Raw genomic sequence first — 16610 nt, forward strand, 5'->3', positions numbered from 1 at the left:
TTCTTGGAAGATGCCTGGATGAGGTTGTTGTAAGGTCAGGTGTGTGGAAGTTGGCTTAGCTAACTGTGGAAGTGACCTTCTATGGTGAAAATCCCAACTCCTTCAGGAGGCATCACGATGCAGGGACACACACTGCGGTTGTCTCAGTTCCTGGAGAACTGACCAGAGCAGGGGGGGGCATCTTATGCCCAGATGTTATTCAGGAAACCTCTTTCATCACTAATGCCTTTTCTCTCTAGGGGTCCTGGCTTTGAGGTTGCACAGTGATACCAGTACTCAGGACTGTGCCGGACGCTTGGAGGTCTATTACAATGGGAGCTGGGGAAGTGTTGGCAAAAGTAGAATGACCGCAGTCACTCCCAGGCTGGTGTGTGGTCAGTTGGGCTGTGGGGACAATGGAACAGTGCGAGATGCCCCTTCCCATAAGGCAAGCTCCGGGTTCACCTGGGTTAACGATGTTCAGTGCCCTGATGGGCCTGCCTCCGTCTGGCAATGCCCATCTGCATCGTGGGGGAAGAAATACCTGAGCCCGGCGGAAGAGACCTGGATCACCTGTACAGGTGAGTGTCCTTGTAGCCAGGTTAAGGCTCAGGGGAGGCTCAGGAGGCCGAGGTCTGGGAGCAGATTCATTCTGCCCACCTTTCAGCCTGGCCAGGTTCACTTACCTTTGGGAACATTCCAAGAGCACACAACTAGGCATCTGATCCTAATTCTCTCTCTTAATCAGACACAGAATATTTGAACTGGCAAAGTCACTGATGCTCTCTGGGTCTCAGTTTCCTCTTCTTTAAAATGAGAATTTCTGGTTTAATGATATTATAATAATGCAAGGCAACTCAAAATTTCTATCATCCGGTAAGACAGTCAATAAAATTTTATTAAAATAATTAAATTTACTGTCAATAAAATTGATTAATTATTAACTTCTATGGGCCAGGCACTTTGCTAAGCACTGGGGATCCAAGCACTTAGAAGAACAAACAGTCCCTGTTTTCAAGGAGTTCATAATCTTAAGGGGGAAACGTGCAAACAATGACATGGAAATAAGATATAGACAGGAGGGTCAGCAGAGGGAAGGCATTTAGCATTGGGGGGCAAAATGCAGGGGATGTGTGTGTGTGTTAAAGCTTCCTGGAGAAGGTGAGATTTTAGGTGGACTTGAAGGGAGATAGGGAGGGTAGGAGCCAGCCAGGAATAGGGACAGCCAAAGAAAGTGTTGGGAGTTGGAATGTCTTCTTCAAGTAACAGCCAGGAGACCAGTGTCACTGGGTCACAGAGAACAGGTCGGGGAGGGAGGAGGGACAAGACTGGAAAGGGAGGAGGAGACTGGGTTATGAAGAGCTTTGAAGGCCAAAGAAAGCATTTTGCATTTGATCTTAGAGGTGATAGGGAGCCTCTGAAGTTTGTTGAGTAGGGGGGTGATATGGTAAAACCTGCAATTTAGAAAAATCACTTTGGTGGCTAAGTGGAGGATGAACTGGAGGGGGCAGAGACTTTAGGCTAGCAGGATCCACCCCTCCAGCAGCTATTGCAATAGTTCGAGTGTGAGGTTATGAGGGTCTGCCCCACGGTGGGGGCAGCATCAAAGGAGAGAAGTGGGACTGGTACTTGAAAGCCTTGCAATGGATTGAATATGGGGGGAGAGAGTGAGGAGCTCAGGATGACACCTAAGTTGTATGAGGGGCTGGGAGGATGATGGGGCCACCCAAAATAATTCTGAAGAGGGGATGTTTTGGGGAAAAGAGAATAAGTTCAGGTTCTGATGTAGTAAATCTAAAATGTCTAGTGCAAGGGGTATATGGCGTGGAAGCCTAAAGAAGAGAGTATCTTGAAGAAAGGGTGATGGCCAATATTATAGACAGCAGAGAAGTCAAGGAGGGCAAGCACGGAGAAAAGGCCAGGTGATATGGCCATTAGGAGACCACTGGAGAGAGCAGCTTCCCTTGAGCAATGAGGCCTGGAGCCAACCTGCCTAGGGTCTAAAAAAGGAGAGAAAGGAGAGATGTAGGACCACAGCAAGATGGACAGATGGGTTTTTAGGGATGGAGGAGACAAGGGCAGTGTGTGGGTAGCAGCAAGCAGACAGACTGCAGATGGGTGAGAGGGCAGCATGCTGGAGAAGATGGGATGGAGCAGAATCACTCACACAGGTAGCAGGTTGATTTAGGAAGGAGAAGGTCCACCTCTTCATAGGAGACAGGCATGGAGGAGAGAGCAGCAGAAGGCCTCTGGGTGCTGTGAGATGAGAAGGAATAACCCTACTTCGGACTCTCAGAGACTTGCTCCAGTGACATGTGAGACCAGGATCTCAGCTGAAAGGGTAGGAGCAGGGAGAGCCCTGTGGAGAGTGGGAGAGGAAGGTCATTAGGAGGTTCTAAGCAGATGGCCTGGCAGCGGTGAGGCCCCAGTCCAGGTTGTGTCACATGAAACTTGTAGTGAACCCAATAAGCACAGTTTTGTGATTTTCCCTGGCTTCACTGTGTAGCCCCTGAGAAGGAACAAAAGTGGTCAAGTAGGTGGTGGAAGTGACCCATGACCGAGGCTCAGCAGGACAGGGCCTCCACTCCAGTGGACCTGGAATCTCATTTTCAATGTGGATAGCTGCCCCATCCACCTGACTCTTGTCCATATGTCCTTCCCCCAGTGGGCTGGGGCTTCTCTTGACTTTTTTTTTTAAGGCAATTGGGGTTAAGTGATTTGCCCAGGGTCACACAACTTGGATCAAGTGTTTGGTCTGAGGCCGGATTTGAACTCAGATCCTCCTGACTTCAGGGCCAGTACTCTATCCACTGTGCCACCTAGCTGCCCCTGATAGAATGTTGGTAGGATGAAGATAGGTCTTCATTTCAGGGAGCTGTTTGGGGGCAGCAAAGGGCTTCTGCATCTTTCAAAGGCAATCCAACCCCTTCTTCTCATCTTGTACTATTCTGATTTCCACTCACCATTCATGGGCTCTGTCCAGGGTAGAGCTATACTGATGAGGGAGTCCAACAGGCTATGATCCCAACTGGCCAATATTAGCCTAGAAAGTTGGCACTCTTCATGTAATTGTTTTATCATTATCAGAGAGGACCAAGGATGGTTCGACTCCTCTAGATTTCCAGGGAAGAGGAAAAGAAGTAGGCATTTATTAAGGACCTAAGATGTGCCAGGCACTGGACTAGCACTTACCCAGATAATTGGTCCACTAAGACTCAAATGGATAAAAAGAGAGCACTTAATATGAAACCATTATCCTTCTGAAGAGGAAAAAAATGTGAATTTCAATGACATTTACAAATATTGTTGAATGTTTTCAATAAAGGAAGCCACAAAGCTAGGGTCAACACACAATGGACCCATGGCTAACAGACCAAGGAGAGGAGACAAGGATATCTCCTTCCTTTTCCTCTCTGGGCAGGGTCCTTATTTGTTCACCCTTTTGCATCAATGGCCGCAAATGATTTTTAAAAAGATTCCTCATCTGTACTGCAGGATCGAGTATGGAAGGCTTCAATACTCCTGCTTAGCTCTCGGTTTTCTTTTCCTTTTTCTACATCTACTGAGATCCAGTTCTCATGCTCTGAGCAGCTTCAGCTCCATTGCTGACCCTTCCACTGATTGGCTGGGACCAGCCTATTCCCCAGTGTTAGGGTGTGAGTGCTGACCCTTGGCATGGACCTTTCCTGGAAACTTTCAGCTGTGGTTTCAGGGAGCTTGGGATGTCTAGGTGTCTTAGGGCACTTGGGGTGCTCTGGAGGGGAACAGTCAGTCATCTATGCCATAAAGATCTTAGGTAAAGAGTGGACCAAAGCTAGGTGCTGCACCTTTTTGTCTTGATTTGGTAGAGGGGATTGGAGAAGGAGAAATCTTTTGGGGGACTCAGAGATCTCTTCACCTCCCCCCATAGGCATAAGGCCACTTCGCTAGAATGCACTCTCTGGAACAATGACCGAATTCACCTTCTTTTTTGACCTAGGGTGTGCTTTATCTGTCTATTCTCTGTCATCCTAGGCCCAAGGCCCTGAGGCTTGGTGTGGTTTTCTCCCCCTGGTGAGCTGCCATTTCGTTTCAAAGGCCCTTGGCATGCTTTCCCCTGCCCCCCCCCAATCTAAGTCACTTAACTCGACTCCGTATGTTGGAAGACACTTTTGGTTCCACCCTTGACACCAGGAAATCTGGGCACTAAGACTTTCTTCCTATTCCCCAGGCTTCTCTTCAACCCACCCTCCAAATGCCCTAAATTCTTCACAGTTTGAACAGGCTTCTTTGAAACCTTTCAGCAGTAGAGGAGATAGCAATAGAATTCAGTGTGCTCCCCTCCCAGTCCCCACTCCCCACTCCCCACAAGCCATCAGTTTCTAGAATGAAAGTCCTGGTGGGGCTTGGTGTGATGAATCTGTGTGGATTCTTTGGTTAGGGACCTACAGCTGTTTAACTATGTTTAAAGGATGGGGTTCCACAATATCAGGCATGCTGAGGCAGAGACTGCAACTGTTTTCCCCTTTCTAGGTATCCACCCAGGGAACCGGAGAAGAATCTTAGGAAAAAATAATTTCCTTTTTTTTTCCACGGTCTTTTATTGAATGTAATTTTTATTGCATTATGATATGAAAAAGATACACTTAATATTACTCCTTTCCCAGAATTTGGCTATGATACTCTTTAGAGTTTTCATTTTGAGGTTTCTTTCAGGTGGATTCAGTGGATAATTTCAATTTCTGTTTTGCCATCTGGTTCTAGGATATTAGAGTATTTTCCTTGATTGTTTTTGAAATATAATGTTTGGGCTTTTTCTTTGATCATGGCTTTCAGGTAGTCCAATAATTCTTAAATTATCTCTTTTCAATCCATTTTCCATGTCAATTCCTTTTCCAATGACATATTTCACATTTTGTTCTTATTTTTAATTCTTTTGACTTTGTCTAATTATTTCTTGGTGTCCCATGGAATCATTGGCTTTTGTTGAGGTTTAGGGATGTAAGGGTGCTGGGATCCCAAAATCATAACACAGGGGTCCTGCCCAAAAGAATTTGACCCAAGCCTTCTTTCAGCCAAAGATAAGGTTTATTAGAACATCTGTCATGTCAGGCAAACTCTTTTATTTATTTATTTTTGGGGGGGTGGGGGGCTAGGCAATGGGGTTAAGTGACTTGCCCAAGGTCACACAGCTAGTAAGTGTTATGTGTCTGAGGCTGGATTTGAACTCAGGTCCTCCTGAATCTAGGGCTGGTGCTCTAACCACTATGCCACCTAACTGCCCCTAGGCAGGCTCTTAAGGAGTCTGAACATTACTGAGCTATTGGCTAGAGAAAAATAATTTCCTAATGTTATTAGTTAATTCTCTGGTTGACAGAATGACTGGAACCAGAGCAGGCAGCTCACACCTGACATTCCTGTGCATCTTCTTGGGCTCTTCTGCCATCAGGTTAATAAGGGTTGCTTCTGCACTTCCAGATAAAATCCGACTGCAAGGAGGAAGCTCCCCGTGCTCAGGACGTGTGGAGGTCTGGTACAAAGGCTCCTGGGGCACAGTGTGTGATGACTCTTGGGACCTGGCTGATGCAGAGGTGGTATGCCAGCAGCTGGGCTGTGGCTCTGCTCTAGCTGCCCCACCAGAGGCTGCCTTTGGCCAAGGGATTGGGCCCGTCTTGCTGAGTAACGTTCATTGCCAAGGAAATGAGTCATCTCTGTGGGACTGTCCTGCCGATCCTTGGGGGCAGGTAGAGTGTGGGCACAAGGAAGATGCCAGTGTGAAGTGCTCAGGTAAGGATCTACAAGCTGGCCTGAGACTGAGAACAATGGCCCCTGGTTGGGGAAGGAGGCTGTGACATGATGGCCTGGGGTCATGGGAAGGGGAGGAGGCCTTCGGCTGCATAGCTGAGGTCTCCACTGGTCTTTGGAGATGCTGCCTTTGCCAATATTATCCTTAAACCTCTCCGTCCTGTGGGAGGAGACCAGGGGACTCTAGAAGTCTTAGGGACTCTTGTACTGACCCTAGGGGCATAGACAGGAACCAGGCTACCCCGACCCTTGAGCCCAGACTGCAGCTTCCCCTCTCCTTCTTCCTGCAGGTGTTTCCAAGGCCACTGGACATTCTGAAGGTACAACATCCTTGCCCATCCAGTCACTGTGATGAATCATGACGGGAGGCACTGATAATGCCACTAGCCAGTGGGGGAAAAAATAGGTTCAGCACTGCCCACTGTCTTTGGCCAGGTCTCAGGCCTGCTGACTCCTAGCAGGCATGGGGATATTTTTCAGTCAGAGGTCCACCCGGAAGGGGCCCTCAGACCTAGTTCTCGTCTGCTGAGCAGCTTCATTGACTAGTAGTGGGGCATGAGAACTATCTTTGATGTGAGCCCTTCCCCCAAAACAGTAGCTGTGGTTTAAGGCAGATTTGGGACCCAATGCCTTGGTACATCTGGAATCTGTGCCTCAGGAGAGGAAGAAGGTTTATCACTGGAATGCTTTGTCTTTCCTAGGAGTCTAGGAGCCTTTGGATTTTTGTTTGCCTGGAGCCTGGGACCTGGATGCTCATCTCTCTCTCTTCCTTCTCAGGACACAAAGGCTTTGCTCTGCCCTGGATCTTTGGAGCCCTCCTGCTGGTCCTGCTTCTCTTTGCTCTGTCCTTTTGGGTTCAGGCTAGAAGACGGAGACAGCGAGTTCCAGGTGTGAGCCCCCCTAGCCCTGCGGGAAGGGCAGTCAGGTCTCTGGGAGGCAGGAGGATGCTTAGCCCAGGAGGAATGGCCCTTCGAAGTGGGGTGGACTGATGGACAGGGTGGGGAAATGAAAAGAGAATGGCTCAGCCTTCCTGGGGGTCACCTGGGCTGGTAACAAGGAAGGAGGCAGAGCTGGGGGCTGGGTATCAGCTTCTGTGTAGGGGCCAGGCACAGCTGGGAAGCTGAAACTTAGGAGGAGAAACTGTGCCAAGCTCCCAACATCTTCACACCGTGCCAGGAATCTTAGACTAATTTTCTCCCTGAATTATTTACTGAGTGTGGAGAATTAGAGTGAAGAGAAGCATGTTTGAAGTCTCCAGTTTGAATCAACCTTGCCTTGTAAGAAGGTAGAATTGGGCTCCAGCCAGGCTATGGGTAGGACAGGTGCTTTGGAAGGCCGAGTCCAATGAGAGGACTCATTCAACCAAAGTCATTTGACTTTCTCAGAGCAGAAAAGCTACATGGGAATTGGGCAGGAAATAAGGTCACGGAGGTGACTGAAGATGTGAGACAGGTGGGGGTGGCTGTGGGGCTCAGGGTCCAGCAACAAGGCGAAGGAGCCAACTACAATGGTGGCATGATGAGAGGGCCAGGCTTGGGGGAGGTCTGTCTCAAGCCCCATCTCAGGGAGGATCCTCTGTTCTCAGCCCCCTCCAATGGAGGGGACATGAACCACATGGCCCTGTACCAGAAGACGGATTTCAGATGGAAGGATGACCAAAACTTGCTCAGCAATGCAGGTCTGTGGGGCTCAGTGGTTGCTGTCTCAGAGGTGAAGGAATCTCCCCCAATTGAAAGGACTTCCAAATCCCCCCTCCCCATCAGCAAAAAGGGGAGGTGTGAATGGCCAGCACAAAAAAAACAAAAAAAAAAACAACCCAGGAGAATTGCTCTCTTGGAGCATCCTGAAAGCCCTGGCTTTTGAGGGACACATAGTCTGGGCTTTCTGGTGATTTCTTTTTTTTTTTTTTGGCTAGGCAGTGGGGTTAAGTGACTTGCCCAGGGTCACACAGCTAGTAAGTGTTATGTGTCTGAGGCCGGATTTGAACTGAGGTCCTCTTGAATCCAGGGCCAGTGCTCTATCCACTGCGCCACCTAGCTACCTCCAGCCTGGGCTTTCTGGATGGAGGATCCCCTTAGAGTTAGGAATGAGGAAACACCCCCATGTGTCAAGGCCTGTGCTAACTCCTGGGAATACAACTGGAAACATGAAACCACTCTGGCTCTCCAAGGGCTCACATTTAATTGAGGGACACGGCACACCTCGAAATGTTCATGTACTGGGGCAGTGGAAGAGAGAGCTTCATGGGATTGGGGTGGGGTCATGGAAGAAAGATTCTACCCCGTTTTGTTGGGTTCTGGCACCCTGTAGAGTTCCCAGGAAAACAGGCTTCAAATTCCACCTCTGATACATGGGCCTGGAGTCAAGAAGGGCCAAGTTCAAATCTAGCGTCAGGCACCTACTAGCTATGTGACTTCACTTCTGCCTACCTCAATCTCCTCATCTGTAAAGTGGGGATAATAATGACATTTAGCTCCCAGCCTTGTTGTAAGGATAAAATGAGATAATACTTGTAACATGCCTTACAAAGTTTAAAGCACTTTATAATTGAGAGTTATTATTACAATTAATATATTATGTGACCTGGGCAAGTCACTTAACCTCCTAACGTAGCAGATAATGCTCCTCAGACAATACCCAAAGGTGATATGCCTATGTATATTGGTAGAGAATCTTTCCACATTAATGAAATCATAGCTTACCTTCCCCCTCCTAAATCTGGCCCAGGATCACTTTGTGGGAGATAATAGAAGGCCACACCAGTATGGTGAGAAAGGCTTAAATGTAAGTGAAGGACAGTGGGCAGGTCCGCTGGGAATCACCCTGCTCTCTTTGCCTGCACTGAAGCCATTTCATCAGAGTCCCCAGCCCCATGGCCCGCACTCCTCAGGGACACTTCCTCTTTCCTCCCAGTTTATTTATTCTCCCTCCTTCCTTCCGCCATCTTCACTCTACTCACCCACCAAATGCTGGGTGCTGGCTCCCTACCAGGGGTCCTTGCAGGCCTGGCTTTCTGGGCTTGAACTGCACGTAATCCATAACCCTAACCCCTACCCCATTTCCTAGGTGTCAGCAGCTGCTAACTCAATAAACCCACTGGGTAAATCCCAAATACCACCCCTGAAGCTAATTGTCCATGGCCTGAGTCAGTCCCTTTCTGGGATAGTTTTCATTCCTTGGGAATTTCCCAATTGTCAAAGGCTTTAGCTCAGACCTTCACTAAATGGCTGTAGGAGAAAATAGAGATCTGACCCTTTCAATCTCTGCAGAGGTCCCTGATGGGTGTGATGACACTTCAGAGAGTAGCTCCAATATCGTCTCTAGGTCAGAAACCCTTCTTGTTCCTTGGAGAAACAAAAAGGACGTCCAGCTCTGGAGGTAGCTCTGAAGAAATGGAAAGTCTTTCCAGGTGAGGAAGTGTGTTTGCCAATCCCTGTTCCTATGGACCACACTCCCCAAGGGCACAGAGACCCCACCAGCCTCATCCCAATCACGACTCCTAGGGAGTCCAGAGCCCATACTGGGGATTCTTCTGCCACATCTCAGACAAGTGGTCTCCCTGACCCTTCTTGAGGACCCTCAGGGAGCTGCTGTCCCTGCCTCTAGGCCACTCTTGGTTAGGACATTACCCTAATCTTTACCTTCAGCTGGCCTCTCGGAAGCTTATCCCCATTGCTCTGGCTTCTACACTCTGAAGTCAAACAGAAAAAAAGTCTGCCCTCTCTTCCATTGCCTGACTAAATCACTTGACAACAGCTGCCATCCCTTTGCCATCCTCACCAAATCTCCTCTCTTCCATGAAGTATTGGGCACAGATCCCTCAAACAGACCCCTAGCAATCCCAGTGGGGCGTGAGCTCAGGGTCCCTCACCTGCTTGGTGGCCACCCTCTGGCTATTCAGCAGCTTCTCCCGTTCCTTCTTATGTGCTGCCACAGGTGTGGCCCTGCTGTGTCTCCTTCTAGCCTCCCCACCCCCACTGAAGCCTCTCCAAGGCTCTTCTCCATCCAGGGGATCACGTCCCTCCCCCTCGAGCTCCAATCGATCTCCCAGTGTCTGCTTCTATCCTGCAGCAGGGCGTTGCAGATTCAAAAAGAAACGGATCCCTGAGGGCCACTCAAATTCATGTTGTCTGTGATTTTGCTAAACATTTCCCATGTCCACTTTAATCTGGTTCTTTGACCCCGAGTCTGATATCTCTGGCCTACAGGATCACCACCGATTTCTCAGGTTGGCTTTAAAAACCTTTCATTTTACAACTCATCTCCCGGTTCCCTGGTGTGCTGTCCATGTGCCTGCTGCTTTCTTCCCATCTCGGCCTCTGTGTCTTTGCACAGCTGTGCCCCGTGCCTGGAATGCCCCTCCCCCTCTCTCTTCTCCTAGAATCCCTGGCTTCAGTGAAGTTCCATTTCCTGCAGTGCCAGCTACATCTCATGTCATCTTTCAGTGCGGCTTTCTGGGTGGCTCGGTGATTTAAATGTCTGTCAGGCTGAGTGGCCTCCAGGGGAGACACTCTGGTTCAAATGACAGAGAAAGAGTGAGCAGACATCCTCACTTCTATGGGAAAGCAGTCATGGGACAGCAAAGTAGTGTAAGGAACCAAAGGCTTTTAGGTGACTCCGCACGTCTGTATGTGGCCAGAAGAGGACTGGGCACTCCCAGCTCCGAGGTATTCAAAGCATCACCCAAGTAAAAATTAGACTTATTTTGGAGGAAAATGATGGGAGAAGACAAGCAGTATCTCTGCAAAGTAGGGCCTCTAGATGAAGGGGAAGATGACTATTTTGCATTATTATTATTTTTTTTTTGGTGAGGCAATTGGGGTTAAGTGACTTGCCCAGAGTCACACAACTAGTGAATGTCATGTGTCTGAGACCAGATTAGAACACAGGTCCTCCTGATTCCAGGGCTGGTGCTCTATCCACTGCACCACCTAGCTGCCCCTGAAAATGGATGTTTTGAAGACTTGGTCTAAGAGTCAACTGAGCCAGTTCATTCCTGGACCATTGAAAAATGAACTTAGCCCCCAACAAACGGACCATGAGGAATGCGATACATTTACTAGTATTTTGTAGCAATGAACTTTCACGATCTCTGACAGTGGGAAGCAGGACCAGACCACTAATGCACAGAAGGGGGTTCATGATGGAGACCATGGGGAGTTAGGAAATTAGGAAACCATTGGGAGAATGGCTTTTATAAGGTGTTTTCCCAAGGGTAAAATGCTCAATGGTTTTTAGAAATGATGACCACACAGAAAGGTTGTGGGAAGAACACAAATAGTCACTGATCTGTTTTCTCATCTCTAGAAGACCTTCATGTGAATGCTCTGTATTTTTACTGAAGGTGTCCTTAATGACCACATAAGGACCTATCCACCAGAAGGAGCCATCACCACCTTTAGACTGAAAGTAAGGGGCTGAGCAGCACTATTTCTCTGTAGCCAAAGTTCTTGATCTGGGGTCCACAAACTTATTCTTTGGAATATTTTGATAATTGTATTTCAATCCAATGGTTTTCCTTTCTAATGCTATACATTTAATTTCGTGCTTCTAAAAACATTCTGGTGAGAAAGAGTCCATAGACTTTACCAGCCTGCCAAAGGTATCCATGACACAAGAATGGGTAAGACCCCTCCTTGGTGGAGAGGAAGATGGCGCTCTACCTTGCCTGTGGTCTAGACACCCCAGTCCTATGTCTGATTCCATTGGTGTAATAGTATAATCAGCTAAATCAAAAGTTGAAACATGTCCAATTGAAAGGTCTCTTAGTTCTTTTAATGACTCATTTTTGTTCTAAGGAAAACATGTTCCTGAGCCTCCTGGCCTGTCACTTTGTGCAAATCCAATATTGCTCCTAAATTCACCAGAAGAGAGATTAATACCTCACACTCAAACTTTAACCCTAAAATGCGCATCTCAGACTCTAACCCTAACCCTAACCCTAACCCTCTGGCCCTTTTCCCACATATGCTTACAGCTCCTTGTATGACCCAGCTCTACTACTTACTTTCTGTATGACTCAGGTCAAGCCACTCTTGGGTCTATTTCCTCACCTTTTAAAACTGGCTGGAGGGCACTGTACCAGAAGACCTTTGCAACTGCTAAGATGCCTTATCACTCTACATCTAGCAGCCATCCAGTTGTAGAAAGAGAATGATGGTTTTCCTGGGTAAAAACAGTACAAAGTTGAGGTCTCTTCCTAGGGCTGGATCCTCATAATAAAGGAAGGCAGTTGGGTCAGGTGGGAGGGCAACAATGACTTTGCCTTCCTTGTCTCGGTTCTGGATCAGAATACTTTGAAGGCTCAGTCAGAGAGGTACTTATGAGTTTCAGATCCCAGATCAGACAGCTGTCCTGGACTGAGAGCTGAAAATTAGATGCAACCACAGAGAGTGCTCACCGTAGACTTGGTCTTAGCCTCCTCGGTATGGCCACTCTTAGCTTGGCTGTGGATGAAGAGAGCTATCAGGCCAGACTTAGGGAAGGGAAGGTTAGGGTTTCAAATCCTGTAGCAAAGTCAAGGGGGCCAGGACCTCCAAGGTCATCAAGTTCATTTCAGTTCTCAGGAGTCCATGGAAGGTGTCCTTTGACCTTTTTTTTTCTAGGTGATTTTCTAACTTCACTTCTAAGTCCATGCGACTGGGATCAAAGCCTGTTTTCTCATCTACAAAATGAGGAGTTGGATAAGATGGCCTCTATCTTCTTTCCAGTTCCAAATCTAGACTGCTTCAATCCTGCAAACCTCCTCATTGTACAAACCGAGGACCAGGGCAAATAGCTGGTGGGAAGCATCTGAAAAGGAATTTGAACCCAGAGCCCAAGCTTCTTCCACTGTACCATATTGCCTGTAGTCCTCTGGCTGACTAAAGAAAAGAAATACATGAGGTAGAGGAAGAGGCTCAGAGACTCTCAGAGCAACTTTTCTGGGGGTTCATCATGTAAGGGAGGTGCCTTATGATCTATGTTATGACCCAATGGTCATCATCACCATAGAATGTCAGGGAATGCCCTTTTTCCGGGCAGACCTTCTGACCAGTCTCCAGCTCTCCTTGACCCATTAAGGCCCATGTGCTGCCATTTTATTGGCTTAAGGCCTGCAGTGGGAGGGCACAAAGAAGTCCAGAACAAGGACTTGCTCTCAAGGAGGAAAGTAGAAGCGGCCAGTAGTCAGATGAAGGGCTTCCCTCTGGCCAGTTTCCTCCCTCCCCCCCAACCAGGTGATGAACCCTGCCCAGCACAGTGTAGGGAGAGTGGTGAAGGCTGCTGAGACCATCTCAGCAGGAAGGAAGGAAGGAGGAAGTCCTGTTTTCCTGGGTTTGGGCTGGACTTGGGACAGCTTGAGTCTTCTTCCAACAAGCAAACACATGAGTTTCATTCTCAGGGCCTGAACAGCTCAGCTAGTAGAACATTCATCAGGCTTTTGGGCCCAGGGGCTAGGGCTCTCCATCAAGTTTTGCATGGCATTTCCAGGGTCTGAGATGAGGGAAAGAAGACCCTGGGCTGTGAGCCCCTATGCTCAGTAAAGTTCAGAGGGCATCCACGTCTACACAGGCATAAACAATGAGCAGGAGCCAGCTTGTGAGCCTGAGCTCCTCCTTCCAGGAGGGACACTGAGATGCCATTCTGAGGCGGCCGTCGGAGAAGGCTCAGAGTCTAGCGGCTCTATCATATGAGGAAGAGAAGAGAGATGGGGCATGATCCTTGCTTCCTTTGGAAAGAGGGGTGAGAGGTGTGTGGTTGTCACTTGAAAAACCGAAACAGAGACTTCAGGATATTGGAGGCCAGGGAGCAGCTCACAGCTGGGCCTGGCTCTCCCCCTTGTTTCAGGGGGAGACTGGATTTGCTTCAATTAAGCAAAGGCTGGGGCTCACCTGGGACCTTCACAGAGAGGCTCCATGCCTCAGGGATGCCAGAAGACTGCCTTCCTAAAATCAGCTTATCATCTATGAATGTTTCCTTCCTGCAGACATCTTCCCCTCCTGAAAATCTTTTGGAAACGTCCCTCTGAGTCTCCCACATGGTTGTCTTCTGGGAGTTCATTTGGGATGATCCAGATGTGCTTCTTCACTCCATTGTCTCAGAGAGGACAAGCTCTCAGAGACTTCCTTCTCCAAAGATTGTCACGTACTCATACCTAGAGTGGCCAGCTCCAGAACCAGTCCCCCAACTGAGCTCATTCTTTTTTTTTTTTTAAGGCAATTGGAGTTAAGCGACTTGCCCAGGGTCACACAGCTAGTGTCAAGTGTTTGCTCTGAGGCCGGATTTGAACTCAGGTCCTCCTGACTTCAGGGCTGGTGCTCTATCCACTGCACCCCCTAGCTGCCCTTGAGCTCATTCTTGGAGAAGGCAGAAATGGCACGTTTTTGCCCCCAAACAGCAGTGCCCAAGATCCTGCATTATCATTTACCTTACAGACCCTTTCAGGAGTGAAGAATCCTTCCCTCAATCTGGGGAAATGTTTATTGACACCCATGCCCAGCCAGGGAGTGGCCAGTGAGCACCTGCTGGAGATGAAGGAAAATGGGACCCCTTAATGTGCAATGGCGTAATGCGGCCCGGAATATTTGTTCAGTCATAGGCTTGAAAGGATGTGCTGTGGCCACTGCTGTCATGGGTGGTGAAAATGACAATCTTTGTTGTGTTTTCCATCTTTTTGTTGTTCTCATGACAGTGTGACTGAGTCAACTATGGGGACCGAGGCCTCGGTGGCTTTTGAAGTCCCTTCAAGGACTAAGTCTGCAGTCCTATGATAGAGTACGTAGTAAGAGCTTAGAAGGCCTGAGTTTGAATTCAGCCCACGATGGCAATGTGATGCTAAGCAAGCCAGTGGCCCCTCCTTTCACCTCCATTTTCTCCTCGGTAAAATGAGGATAATAACAGCACCTGCCTCTGAGGATAGTTGTAGAGACCACATGAGCTAACATGGAAAGTGCTTTAAGGCCCACATGTTTATTATTACAATAATAATAGTTTTTGCAGACTTTGCATGTCTGATGGCAAGCCTTGCTCACTGGTCTTAATTTTCTATCTTTCTTCTCTAAGGGGCTATACCATTGAGGTTGATTTCCAAACCTTTGTTCCAGCAATCAATAAATAAGTATTCATTAAGTGCTGACTAGTTGCCAGACACTGTACTAAGTTCTGGCCACATTACATAGAGAAGAGGCAAAAGATTCCCCCCACCCCCTCAAAACTGCTTTTAAGGACACTTACCTTCTAATAGGGGAGACCACCTAAACCAGGCAGAGCCAACACAATAAATACAGAGTGGCCTGTGGGGTGGGAGTGGAACTAGAAGCTGGGCCAACTAGAAAAGACCTGCTGGTGATCATGAGTGCTGGGGATTCCAAGAGTTGGGAGATGGCATTCCTGGCAACAGCCAAATGAAAGCCCACAGAAGAGAGAAGGAGGGTCATCTTGGAGGAAGAAGTGAGTCCTGAAAACGGCAGACTCTCCAGGGTCCTTGTTGTTCATGGTGGTTAAGTCTGCAGGAAATGCCAGTGATGGAGGGAAATATCTGGACTGTCTTTTCCTGTATGTTGTTTGACTGATTTAAGTTTGGGGGAAGCTTTGGCTCTTGGTCTCAGGGGAGGGGTGGAGAATCTGCGGCTGGTGGCCTGAAGGCTGCAGGTTCCCCACCCTGGGCCTAGGGCCTTCTCCAGTTAAGGCACTTCTAAATTTCTGTTAACTTTGGCTTTTATTTGTGCTAGTTAGACGTTGGTCTCTCTGCGCCCACACAGATGGTTCTGACATCACTGGCCCTGCCCTGCCTTTGAGTCACAGCATTTCTCCTTTTCTGTTTGAAGGTGGTTGCTCACCCTGTTCACAATGAAGAGAAGGGCAGGAGTCACAGTCTCTTTTATTTTCTGAATCCACCCCACTCTTCCGAGATGCTTTTCCAGAACCTTTGTGAGGGATAGTCACAAGCAGTGGGACAGAGAGAGAGAAGGGGGCTTTGGGCCACTTCTGGCCCTTGCTGCTGAATTAATTCTCTCTCATTAGGGTTTACTGAGCACCATGGAACAGCACACCATCTGTGGAGTGCCTGACAAACCCAGAAACAACCCAGTGATGATGGCTGCCATGTTGCTGGCTTGGTTGGAATCCATCTTCACGTTTTCTCCTGTACCTTCTCCCACAGATGTTGGTGCATAAGCTGTGATTCTCTTCGTTTGGGTCTTTTCGATTTCCTTCATCATCCTGAACCCTGGAGGAGGAGATGAGGAAGTGGCCAATGTAATTGTTGGTCTCCTTCTCCAAGGTGGGCTTGGGAGACATCTTTCCAAGGAGCCATGACTTCCCTTTGTGTTCCAAGGATGGCTCCAATCTTCTAAGAACACATCAGTTCACTAATCTTTGGACAACAGAGCTCACCTTTGGAGTAGCAATAGTGGTTGTTTGAAGACTCTTTAAAAATCATCTGCCTTGTAGTCTGAAGATGTGGTAGGATTGTAGGCCATTTGGCAGCTAAGGGTTGCTTTAGACATCATAGAACACAGTTACAATCAAATAAAATTCCTTGGTAACTATTTACATGTAAATAAATGGTCTCAATTCAATCAAAATGAGATCTTTTCTGTCCTTTCCTTGGGGGCAGCTGGTTGGCACAATAGATAAGGGCTGTGCCAGAGCTGGAGTCTGGAAGACCTGAGTTTAAATCCAGCCTTGATAGCTGTGTGACCCTGGGCAAGTCACTTAACCTTTGTTTGCTTCAGTTCCCTCATTTAGGAAACAGGAATGAATAGCACCTATCTTCCAGAGTTGTTGTGGGGATCAAATAAGATAATAGGTGTAAAACACCCAGAAAATGCTGTATAAATGTTTGCTATTTTCATTCAGTTTCACTC

The 16610-nt window shown here is 48.0% G+C and overlaps 1 protein-coding gene across 4 annotated transcripts in view; it reads left to right on the forward strand.

Annotated features, from left to right (window-relative positions):
• CD163 (CD163 molecule) overlaps nt 1–16328 on the forward strand; it is a 42405-nt gene extending 26077 nt beyond the window's left edge. Inside the window, exons 11-18 of one of the 4 annotated variants that reach the window (XM_027840493.1) lie at nt 240–560; nt 5437–5745; nt 6054–6083; nt 6541–6651; nt 7349–7441; nt 9088–9172; nt 11071–11172; nt 15905–15993. In XM_027840493.1, coding sequence (XP_027696294.1) covers nt 240–560; nt 5437–5745; nt 6054–6083; nt 6541–6651; nt 7349–7441; nt 9088–9172; nt 11071–11128 — 1007 coding nt within the window. In that variant the 3' untranslated portion in view covers nt 11129–11172; nt 15905–15993. Of the gene's footprint in view, nt 1–239; nt 561–5436; nt 5746–6053; nt 6084–6540; nt 6652–7348; nt 7442–9032; nt 9173–11070; nt 11173–15904 lie in introns of those variants that run through there. The other 3 variants (XM_027840492.1, XM_027840494.1, XM_027840495.1) reach the window with 3 other exon arrangements.
• The last annotated feature ends 282 nt before the right edge of the window (nt 16329–16610 follow it).

Source organism: Vombatus ursinus, unplaced genomic scaffold, assembly GCF_900497805.2.
Source record: "Vombatus ursinus unplaced genomic scaffold, bare-nosed wombat genome assembly UNPS02014845.1, whole genome shotgun sequence".
Classification (NCBI taxonomy): domain Eukaryota; kingdom Metazoa; phylum Chordata; class Mammalia; order Diprotodontia; family Vombatidae; genus Vombatus; species Vombatus ursinus.